The sequence below is a fragment of the Rhinolophus ferrumequinum genome, chromosome 2 (assembly GCF_004115265.2).
Source record: "Rhinolophus ferrumequinum isolate MPI-CBG mRhiFer1 chromosome 2, mRhiFer1_v1.p, whole genome shotgun sequence".
Lineage (NCBI taxonomy): Eukaryota > Metazoa > Chordata > Mammalia > Chiroptera > Rhinolophidae > Rhinolophus > Rhinolophus ferrumequinum.
In genome coordinates this window covers 40,734,473-40,746,881 of record NC_046285.1, presented here as the reverse complement: position 1 = coordinate 40,746,881, position 12,409 = coordinate 40,734,473, and the positions used below count along the sequence as shown (strand labels likewise).

Below are 12,409 nucleotides of genomic sequence, written 5' to 3'. Positions count from 1 at the left end.
GAAATGTGGAGGAACAGATTGCTTATCCTAGCATTCTTTCTGCCTTTGCTACAATTAGAATCCATTTGCCCCTGCCCAAATCTACACATTGAAAAAGATAACTGAGATAAAGGAAGTGCCCTGTTATAGTTTAAATGATGAAAACCACAAAACTGACGCTGTCTGTGAGGACAGCTACCACCAGTGGGCACTGGCCATGTGCCAGCGTTGTACCAACCACTGGGCATGAGTGATCTCATTTAATTCTCCCAGCAGCCCTAGAAAATGGGTATTATTATTTCTACTTTACAGATGATGAAACTGAGGCCCAGAGAAGCAGCGTAACCGTGCCCAGAGCACACAGTTACTAGATGGTGGAACTCAGTTCTGCCACCAACCCCCATTGGGGTGTTTGTTACTATCTGCCCTTTGTCCCCCACCCCCAAAGCCTCTCCTAAGACTTTCCCAATGTACCGTAGGGGAAGATTGGGGGTGGGGGATGACATTACTGGTCTACATTGTCATGATCCAGTGACTAAGTAATTGTTCATCAAAAGGAGGTTCTGACTAATTCTTTCCTGTCCAGCCAGGCTGATAAGCGGAGGGCGTGTTGATGTGCAGGAGAGGGGGGAGCCCACCGAAGAGAAAATTGGGAGAGGGAGATAGAAGAGAGCACTCCTCTCTCAACAGACCCTGGAGACTGATAAGAGCTCACACAGATAAAATATTTATTTTCCATATGTTGCAGAAAGCATTGCCATCACTGTATGTGTGCAATATGTGCAAAGAAGTGTGAAATATATACATCAAATGCCACCGATCTGGTTAATTTCCATGCATTTAACATGCTTGATACCCACCATTGCATCAATATGTTTTAATGCATATTTCTTTCCACATACAATATGGTCTAGTAAGGAAAGAGCCAGCATCATCCACAGCCTTATTCACTGCTATGTTTCAGCCCAAAACTTGCTGCCAGAGCCAGCACAATGAGAGTTAAAAATCAGAAGATCCTGCTGGCTAACTCAGCCTCGAGTCACCTTAAAACACCTTCCCAGTTCTTGAAGCGGCCTTTTTTTCATAACAGAAATCTTCGCAGTGGGGAGGCGAAAACGTTTTTGTTCTCTTTGGACAATTGGGAAATACTCAGTAAGAATGTCAGAACTGACCGTTGAAAGGCAGGTGCCTGCGGCCACACTTTTTTTTTTTTTTTTTTGAATGCAGAGCTCCACCAGTGTGGCGGGAGGAAGTGCTCAATGATTGGTCTGTTTCTCTGTGGAAGTGTTCAGGGTACACCCAGTTTTGCTTTGCATATATTTACGAAACATCTGCCCTTTTCTTGTTCTTAAATCCTTCCCCCGCACCAGCCCCCTTTCCCCTTTCTCCTAGTTTCTTTCTTTGTTGTTGTTGGCTTGTCTAACTTTTTCATTGGAGCTTTCATTTTCCGGTTGAGGGGCGACTGCATCAGAGTGTATAATTTTAACATTGAGCGATGGAGGGAGGGAGGAAATGGAAGGGAAAAGGAGAAGAGAGAGACAGAGAGAGAGAGAGAGAGAGAGAGAGAGAGAGAGAGAGAGAGAGAGAGAGAGAGAGAGAGAGAGCGCTGAAAAGAAAGAAAGAGGCTGAGTGGCCAGAGCTTGGCAAACCACACTTTGGCATGGTGACTAGGAGGAAGGATCTGGTCTGGTGGGGAGTTTGCCTCTCTCTGAAATGCTGCCTGGAGTCCGCCGGTGTGCTGCTGCCCTCTAAAGGCTCCAGGGGATAATGCACAGCCGTAGAGGCTTGGGGAGACTTGTCCTCCAATGTGCCATGTTTATATAATTGTTTTTACACAACCAGACAAGGTATTTTCAATTAATTACTGCAGGAGTTGCTCTTTCCTCCTTAATAAACTACGAACTGCAGAAATGGGGTCAAAATAACAGCACCTATGCATTTCTAGACATAGATGGCTGCTATGTTTCAGTGTTTCTCAACTCCGGAAAAAGGAGTCCAAAAGGACTAGTGGAGAGAGTGAGATGGAGAATGAATTGCTTCTTAGGACGGTGAGTGGCTCTGTGTTATCTGTGCAGTTGGGAAACAGCCCAGTGGTGTAGACAAGTGAAGTGATATTAGGCAAATGAGGGTATGAGCCCAATTCAGGCTCATACCCTCAAGGTTCATACCCTCATTTGCCTAATATTTTCTGTTCATAGAGGTGGCCCCAGTGCCTGCTAGGAATGTTCGCCAAAGGTGACCCTTGAGACAACAAACAGGAGGGTCTAGTGCAAGATGTCAGGTAGGAAGCAGAATCAAATCTAGGGAAGAAAATCCGGGCATTGATATAAAGGACAATACAATTTGTGCAGTCTTACAAATAAAAGAGTAATGTCTACATGTACTCATGTTTGAAAGAGGGCTTCCTTAATTTCCTAAAGTACACATCTGAAACTAGCCTAGACCTTGTCTAAGAGCAACAGAGATAAGTGGTTTTTTTTTTTTTTGTTAAGTGATACCTGTCATCCCTCTATTTAAATGAATCGTGAGGACCAGCCAAGCTTTAGTGAGCAAAATGGCCCTACTCTTATCAAATACCCTTCATGGATTCAAAGAAAAAGTAACACTCAAGGTAGATTTCACTGGTACATAAAGAGTAGGAAACACAACTGGCATTCAGACTATAACTATTTTAAAAATACACTTTAATTTCAGCTCCATTTCATTCCATCAACAAACATATATTGAATGACAGCTTTGTCTAAACTACTCGGCTCAACAGTATACACCAGACAGCAAACTCTGGGAGGGCAGAAACTAGGCTTGTTTAATGCTCTGACCCATGCTGGCACATCATAGGCACATAATAAATATTTGTAAGATGAATGTGTGAATAAATGAAGGGGTGGGGAAGGAAGAAGGGAAGAGTGGATAAACACAGGGATTCAAAAATAACTCGGACATTTCCTTAGCCTCAGAGAGTTTACAGTATCATAGGGAAGGAATAAGCACGTCAATAACCATTGTTGAGACAAACTTTAGTGAGTCAAATAAAAGAAGTAAAAAGTGTTTGGGGAATTTCAGAGAAGGGTCAAAGGGAAGAGAATTTCAGAGAGAGAAGTCCTATCTGGTACAGGGGAATCAAGACAATTACAAGATGGAGACAGCATTCAATAAGTATAAAGGATAAGTATGATTTCAACGGTCAGAGTTGAAAAGGGAGCATTCAAAGAAAGAGAAATAACTTGAGCAAAAATGGAGAGCAAGGGTATAGCTTCCCCAGGATGTCCTGGGGAATATTCAAGAAATTGGCGAGTCCAGTATGGCCAATACGTAGGGCACGTGAGCTGAGCTGGAGCAGATAGAAAACTCGCCGTGAGTGTGTGTCAAGCTAATGTGGTCGCCTCAGATTTAGTGAATGCAAAGAAGTGGGACAAGAGGAATCAAGGAGAATAGAGAGCCAGAAGGTAAACAACAGTCTAAATAAAAAGTGGTTGCATTGGAAATGGAAAGGAAACCCAGATGTGAAAACTATAAAAGAAACAGATTCGTCAGGACTTGAAGAATTGGCTTCAAGGCAGAGGAAGGTATACGTATGAGCCTGAGGTTTCCAACCTGGTGAGAGACAACAGTGATAGAAATAAGGACCTTAGAGGTGGCATTGGTTTTCATGGAAAAAAAGGAGTTGGGCTTTGACTTTCATCTTGGTTACCTCCTGAAACTGAAAACCAGAAACCAGCTCCTTGAAGGTCCAAGTAGACACTCAGAATTTGAGGGTTAGTTCCACAGTCACTCATGCAACCCGCAGTTGGTAAAACATTTCAGTATATTTCTTCTCTTATGTTGGCTTCCTCCATACTGAAAAATGTCTCAAAGCTCCCCCTCTGTTTTCGTCTTTACCATGCCATGTCTGCCCTCCTGCCCTCTGAAACAGCAGATTTTATTTCACAGCCTGTTGGACCAGAAACACAGCATGCTAATCATAACACCATATTCTGCGAGGGCAGATCTAACTACCCAGTACAACAAATTTCAATACAAAATACTCTGTATGATGAGTCCATTGCCATGCTTATTGAAACAAGGAAAGCATGGAAACAATTCTACTTACAACACATTCAGTACCACACATAATCTTCTACCAAAAAGTAATATAAAATACTTCCTCTGGTCGCCGTGCATATAATAATAGAAAAAGGCACAGAGCAAAGGAAATTGGGGAGAATTGTCAGGGTATGATTAATAATCCAGTTTGGCTGTGCCTAGGGTACATGCAGACTAAGTTAAGTATTTATTCATTTATATCCGTATTGTCCTAGAGAGAGACCAGAGCTGACCAGTTGCTGAGCTCTTTGACTTCCTGTGCCTGACTCCAACTAACAGTTAGCAACAGTTACTTTCTAATTCCCTTTACCCATCTCTACCTCACACCCCAAACACACAGCCATACTCCTGTAGCCCAGAATCATGCTCTAACTCAGAAAAGCAAAACAAAAAACCAAAGGGGATTGTAAGCTTTAGACGAGTAAAGAGTTGGAATAGAGGACGTCTGTGTCACACCGTCCCTCCACCTACCGGAATCTAAACTCTTCTTTTCACCGTTCATTTGCCACTTTAACAGAAACCTCCGTCACTACCGCCTCTCATCTGTACAACCTGCAAATGGAGATTGTGATTTGAAATTATGTGTTGATCTAAACTAAATTCTAATGAGATTGCAAGAAAGTTAAATGTTTCATAATGTGTTCCATGAATAGAAACTTAAAGCTGGAAGGTACTTTTAAGGCCTTCTAATCCAAGCCCTTTATTTTACAGATGAGGAAACTGAAGCCCAGAGAGGTGAAGTGAGGTGCCCAAGGCCACACAGCAAGTTAGAGGCACAGCTAGTACCATAGCTCAAGTCTCCTGACTCCCAGTCCAGTGCTCCTCCCATTACTCCACGGGTCCTGTCTCTAAGCTTCCTGACAAATGCTAGAACGGTAAACCTCCACTAGTATTTTTCCAGACCATGTTAAAACTCTTAAGGGGGAAAAAAAAGGATGCTTTCTTGGATAATGTCAGCCATACGTAGCTCAAGCTGTCTAAAGTTCTGGGACAGGGTCTTTTTATGCAGCCAACAGAGTCCAAATGTGGTGCTGTTTGCTTGGCCCATATGCTTTCATGTGTTCCCAGTTAGGCCATTACTGGAGGGAAAAAAAAAACAAGAATCAGCTTGTTTTAAAACAAGGGACATACTGGACTCCCTCCCATCCCCCCTCAGAAAAAAAAAAAAATCAAGTTATCTTTAACAGATTCTAAAAATGCCTTTTCCCAAATATGCAGTCAGTTCCTTCAAAGGGCCCTTTGTTTATTTTCAGGAAGAAACCCAAGACAGCTGAAAACCAGAAGGCATCTGAGGAGAATGAGATTACTCAGCCGGGTGGATCCAGCGCCAAGCCGGGCCTTCCCTGCCTGAACTTTGAAGCTGTTTTGTCTCCAGACCCAGCCCTCATCCACTCAACACATTCACTGACAAACTCTCACGCTCACACCGGGTCATCTGATTGTGAGTACACCAGTAAGGTGATGGTGTCGTCGTGGTGCTTGGAGCATGCTTCTCCCCTGGGGTCTGGCTTTTTTTGCATTCAGAGCAAGCTGCGTTTCCATTTGGTCCTCTAAAGTAGCCAAAAGTAACTTGCCACCATTTTGATTCAGCCAACATCTATATTTTCAAAGCTAGAGTGTTAAAACCAGGTGACCAACCATTTAGCCTCCAAAGGCTGATTAATTACACAAACCACATTTTCTTTCATAATGTTAACTCAGAAAAAGAAGTTGTGAAGTTGTGTTGCTTTCTAATGATTCTTTTGTCCCTGTGATCTGGATAACTACACTTCCACCAGGACTTAATTGAACAAACAAATATGGACCTCAGAAGGCCAGTTAGACATCAGGAAACATCCATTTTGAAATTACATAACACAAATCAGCTTTGCATTAGTTATTGGAGTCTCATGTAGCTTGGCTGAATTTCTGTCTTTCCAGTTTTTAATTTATTTTGAAGTGGTTAAAGGATAGCATAAATTTACAGAAGAAAAGAGAATGGCTTCCAAGAATTCAGAAGCCACCCAGACTTCACGTAGCCAATAAGAATTCAGGTTAAAAATATTTTTTAATTAAAAAAACTGCCTACGGGCTAAATTTGGAAACGGGCAGCTTAATGAGATCGTCGCTATTGAAATCACTTCATAGCTGTTTATTTTTGCTGTCTTCCCACTAAATGGGGAGTCACTTCTTTAAATTCTATTTTAGGGAAGTTGATAAATCACATTTAGGAGATTTTTTTTCTCTTTCTGAAACATAACTCAATACTTCAGAGAGAAATACGTGTGTTGACAAAGGAAAAGAATGGAAAAACTTGGGGGTCCAATCCAAAAGAATACTCCTTTCAGTCTTGAGATACCCAACAACTATTCTAAACTGATCTCCATAAAGGAAATCTGGCAAGAGGAAAAGAGCTGGTGTATTCTTCTTTAGGAATGATGAGGAAAAGACTCATTTTCAAAAAAGGACTCCATTGATCCTGTCCACAAAAAACAAAAGTTATTAATTAGGAAATGAGATTCTAAATGTCCTAGCGATATTATTCTGACAAAACAAATGTAAAACTCTACAAAGAGGACACGAGGTGAATGAGTGTGGGAGATTCCATTCCCTACTTGCTACATCCTAATAGTCTCTAGATAAAGGGACAAGACCTAGGCATTGGGGTTGGGGTAAAGGAAGATCGTTCTCTTCGTGGCTGGGCTGAGATCGCACTCCAGCTGTCAGAATGAAACGAGAAGTAACAAGATCCAAATCTCTACAGCCTGTGTGGTTTGTACATAGTCGCTGCTTCTATAAAGAAACCTGGGGGTCAGAAGCAGGGACTCTTCTGCAAACCGTTGTAAGAGGAACATCCTTGGCCCTTCTTGCCTGGCAGTCTCTAGCCTGATAGTAATTACAGGAAGCATTGGAAAATAGCATGGCACAGTGCCGACACACGTGTGCACACTGCCCTACCTACCAGGAAGGTAGCCCATTCCTGTGGAGAAGGGCCTGGAGCTCCTGCATGCAGACCTTCAGCGCCTGGCTTTCTGCCACACCTTATGGGGAAGATTACATAGAATGTCCTTAGCCAGAAATATCCCTGTTACAGCAAACTAGGTGTTTTTCAGACTAGAAGAAGCACTGGGCTTCATTTATTGTACTTGACCATCAGCATTCTCTGACCAGGCCTTGGCATTAGCGTGGACTATGTACAAGGAACTATACACGCATGGCACTGCATCCTCAGCCACGAGGAAGCCCGTGGATCTGAGCTCAGTAAGATATCTGAATGCAGTTGGAAGGAGAACAAATAGGGAGGAGAAACCTAATCTCCAGCTGTTTAAAAAGTCATTTTGATTTTGCCATTAAGATGTGAAAGTCTTCTCTGCACCAGCCTGTTGTTTAAATTGATTGTGCTTTTCTCCAAATATATTCGGATTGTAGTTTGTCCAGATTTGAACTTACACTTAGAAGAAAATTGTTTTTAGGAAAGATTCAGAGAAATCTGTCCCTTTGGAGACTGCTTAAAAGAAGACAAGAAAGAGGTTTATTTTAAGCTGTTAAAATTTTTGGATGCTCTTCTTCCATTCAGGAGGATTTTTCTCTTTTCTTTCTTTCTTCCTCTTTCTTTCTTTTTTTTTTTTTTAATTTTTAAATGCCTTTCTTACCGTAGATTAACTTAAAAGCCTAATTTCGTTAAGGTAAAAGATTCAGTCTCTGTTTAGAACTAACAGATTTGGGGCATTTAAAAATAGTGCCCTTGACTTGTTAGTCTCTTCAACTTCAGAAACATTCCACCGCTGTGTGGTGTTCCAAGCTTTCACAAGTGCCTGAATTTTTATGGCACCTTTTTATTTGTCATGTGTTTAGCAAAACTATTCTTAACCATACCTTAATGCCCATTTCCTGTCAGTCATTATAATTCTTCCCAGTTTACAGATGAGAAAATCGACACCCAGATAGGTGAATGACTTGGTGGGTAGTTAGTTAACTCATTCAGTTGCTGAGGGATGTTTATGGCTTTGCTCTCACAGTGAGCAGCATGAATTCTCTGTTCCGAACCCAGAAATGGCATTCCTGGCTCTAAATAGGCATCTTGAAAATGTGCAACTACTCATATTGGTGAGTGAGTTATGAAACACGATGTGTAAACGTCCCCACAGAAGAAAAGTCAGCTCGGAATAGGAACGAGTAAGAGTGAGTAAGCCACAGTGTGTTGTTGCATCTGAAGGAAACAGGCCAGACTTTAGGACAAAGAGGACAAGTCCGACCCCATAAGTTCTCAGCTGACTATTTAACCTGCTGAGCCACTTCCAATTTGGCCAAAGATCCCAGTAATATTCAAAACAAGAAGGAATACTGTTGAGAAGGGCTTTCCTGTGTGAGATGGTGAGGTTAATTAATATTGCTCCTGACGTGTGCCGCTGTGCAGTGCACCCACTAACAATTTCCTTTTATCACTATTCCCCCGTCACCTCCTAGCTTGTCACCTCTTCACCATTTCTAACAATCTAATGGGAAACAAACTCAGATGATGATAATGAGAGGCGTTACGATGAGTTTGGGAATATCAAGGGTGCAAAACCCCTAACAGTTACTCACTGAACAGGCTGAGGATGAGCTGAGCCAAACTCTCCCTTCCGGTGCTAAAACAGGACTAAACCAAGTCAGCAGAGCAGCAGACAACGCTCTCCATGTGAAAAACCTTTCTTGACATCTATCAAGCTGTAGCACATTACAGCCAAATACAGGTGATCGAGGCAACCAGAACTTGTACTTGCATATTTCTTCCATTTCAGTTTCCCCAAAATAAGCCTTCATCTAAAGGAAAAAGAGAAATGATTCTTCCCCCTTGGGCAGTCCTCCCTACTTTTGGCTGTAGATCCACCTATTCTGATGTCTTTCTTTTGTTGGAAGCTGACATCCATGCTTACTTACCTTCCCATGTTTTGCACTAGTCTCATCAGACTGTCTCGTTTTTTTTGTGTCTTTGCCAAGATGCACTTACGTATTAACAGTTTTTATTTATTTTTAATTTAACCTTTACACATTAACAAACTGTTGTGTGGGTGGGTTTAACTTTAGCTCTGTAGGTAGCAAGACTCTGTAGGGGTTGAACACTCTCCAGGAGACTGGTGGGCTCCTCTCTCCTCTCTCCTCTCCTCTTCTCTCCCTCTTCTCTCTTCCCTCTTCTCTCTTCTCTCTTCTCTCTTCTCTCTTCTCTCTTCTCTCTTCTCTCTTCTCTCTTCTCTCTTCTCTCTTCTCTCTTCTCTCTTCTCTCTTCTCTCTTCTCTCTTCTCTCTCTCTCTCTCTCTCTCGACATCCACACCTTCACTGGGCTTCCGCCTCCAAACCCCGTCCAAGTCCCCAAGATAAAAATTTTTAGTATGCTTGGTTCAGTTTGAACTTTGAAGCAATTTTTTTAGAGAACAAAACAAAGAGGATGTTTTATGGCAAACTCCATTAATGCCACATTAAGGCTGACATTTTAATTACCCCAAAGTCAGGAAATGCAAAGTTCAGGTTCCCACAGCAACAGAAACTGTCCCCTTAAGTGCCGGCATTACAGCAGATTCTTTCATTCCCTGATTACACAACACCGGGCATGGGGACATTGTTTGTATCCACAAATGTGGAAAGGAGCACGGCTTATATCCTTTGTTTTTTTCCTGTAACTACAGTTGAGGACATGGGTCGTTAGCTTCCCTCCCCAAACCATCTATGTGTAGGATCCTGGAACGGAAGGCTGTTACAGCTCTGCGTGTGCACACGGACAGAATTAAAGTTGCTGTGGGAACATTAACTCTGATTTCCGGACTTCCGTGCCAGTCACATTTAAACCATAATGTTGTAATTTTTGGCATGTAATAAATGTGCATTTCATGTACACAGACAGAAAGAAGCATAAAATGTATTTTAAAGAGCAATTAATTACTAACTTTGTGATTAAAAAACATTTGGTGCGTGTTCCTTCCCATTTAGCATCAGCTGCTGGTCTTAGCCAGGCCTAATAGATGACATACTGTGTCTCATCCCTATCTCAGATGTACTTACTGTATGTTCCTGTTCTTCTAGATAATTAATTCCCTTAGTAAAGCTGTAGGGGGAAAACAAAATGGAAGGAATATGCAAGCATGTAAATAGGGTAAAGGATATTTTGAAGGAAATGATTCATTTCTGCAAATAAACCTCTTAGTCCCTGATAAAGAGCCAGAAATCTGCTAAGTGGGTGTAGACAATGGTTCCTGGCCACCTTAGAGCATCTGGTCCGGGGCCATAAGAACAACTTGAAAGCAGATTTCCCCCTGAATTCTAGGCATGCCCAATGGGGGAGTGATTTTACTCTGTAGTAACTTTTCAGGCTTACAGCTTAAAAAGTTATTTTACCCTGTAACAGCTTTTCAGTTTACATTCAAACTGGAAAGAAAAATTGTAGGGAATCGAATAAGATAATCGGTTTTGCCAAAGAACCCCTGATTTAGAGAGTAGTGTTTTCTCCTTCATCTCGATTGGAATCTGGTTGACCTCTTTGTGGTGGAGGAGGAAGTGTTTCAAAATAACTGTTTGAACAAGTTTGTGAGTAAAAGGAATTGGTAGCAGTACTCTAAGGTGTAGTGTTTAAAAACGCAAATGCTTGAGCATTTATTTGAAACTGGGTGAGGTAGAATTTTGACTGAAAGGATGTGTAGCTTCAAACTCTCAGGTAAAGCGTTAAGGGGCAACATACTCATGAAGACGCTGAACCTCTGTTCCTGCTGTTTATTCATTCCCTACCCTGTTATGTACTTCTTTCCATTCAGTTTGGTTGTGTATGGTATTTAACTTTTGAGAAAGACACTTGAGTTTTCCGGAGCTCTGATTTGCTTTCACCCGGGCTGTCTGTATGTGTGAATGTATGTCTGTATGAGTGAAAACTACTCAAGCAAATTTGAAGGTCTCTTTAGCAGATTTGACTGCGTGTTCAGAGAGTTCCAATCAGAAAGCTGACTCAGTATTAAACCTTCCAAAAACTTCCTGAAGCACCTGTTCACATGAAAAGATTGGATTTCTGCTGGAGGTGCTCAGAAGGCAGTGTTTATAACTGAAGATCTCTGTTTGGAGTGCCAAAGAAATGAAAAACATTTTGGCCCCCAAAAAACCTCCATAAATGTTCAAAATGTATAATCAAACAAAAGCTTGATTTGAATTCAAATGCATGTATCTCAACAGATGTGTCTAAACTAACTGGAATCCCACAGGAGCAGTTGAACTGGATTTTGGTATGTCTTGATAACTGAAAGAGTTATTCTTAGACTTTGGAAGGACAAAAATGGTACATCTGTAAAGAACTGTAATAGAGACAGGGCAAAAAAAAAAAAAGCATCCTCTGAAAGAGTGTATTTATGGAATTTAGGACAAGTTGGACAATCCTGAAAACATTTTGGGGTCACACTAATTTGCAGAAGAAATACAGGGATGGAATAGCAACTTCAGTTATTATCCTGTAGCTTCCTATTAATTTTCTAATTGATTCCATATCAGTTACACAGGTGAGCATCTTTGGTATAAGTAAGTGCTCTCAATGTCCCCAAAATGTCCTGCTTTCCTCTTTATTCTACTTCCGATAGTTATGTATTTACCTTTTCGTTGCTAACAGTTTAAACTGTTTTTCTGCTGTTTCGTTAACTAACTAAACCTCTTACTTGTTAAATGTGGATTCATTTCTTTAAAGATAGTCTTTCCCTTTTTAAAAAGTCACCCTTCTGCCTCTGAGTTAATTGATTAATAATCTCTTTGAGATTGTTTTTATTACTTTTGATAATCTTTTGATTAGAGGGTTCAGTGCTTGGTCCAGCTCTTACATATTGTCGGTTAATTTTTTTATGTTCTCTAATTTCTTAGGGTTTCCTCTCAGTATATCGAGGGAAACATTTTTTAAAAAATCATAGCTCTTGAAGTTTCATATCACAATCTGCCTCTTTCTGTAACATTGTCCCTCTTGTTACAAAATCTGCCCCTCCCTGCAATGCTAATTTAATTGGATGTCTTCCACAGTCACTTACTGCAGTAATTTCTGTTCATCAGTCTTACCTGATTCTTTCATGCATTCCTTCATTTAGTCCTTCATTGAATGTTGTTGAGCCGCTGCCTCTGTGCCAAGTCCTCAGCTAGGACCAGAGGTCCATACGCAAACAAGATGCCGTCCCTCACTTTAGGAACTCACAGTGCTCCCCAACACCTCCCTAAACCTGTAATCCTGTACAGGGAGACATGTAAATGCATTATTAAAATGTTCAATGACGCACGGAAAGCTTCCAAGCTGCAGAGGAGGTAGCTGAAACAGTGGGAAGGGGAAGGGAAACACCTTCACAGGGGAGGTGACATTAGACCTGGATCATGCAGG

At 41.4% G+C, this 12,409-nt stretch overlaps 1 protein-coding gene across 1 annotated transcript in view; it reads left to right on the top strand.

Moving 5' to 3' along the window:
* The window catches only part of ZBTB20 (zinc finger and BTB domain containing 20), a 755,626-nt gene that overhangs the window by 707,463 nt on the left and 35,754 nt on the right, over positions 1-12,409 (top strand). Inside the window, 2 exon segments of the mRNA XM_033135553.1 lie at positions 4,774-4,937; positions 5,316-5,503. Of these exon segments, the coding sequence (XP_032991444.1) occupies positions 4,927-4,937; positions 5,316-5,503 (199 nt within the window). The 5' untranslated portion in view covers positions 4,774-4,926.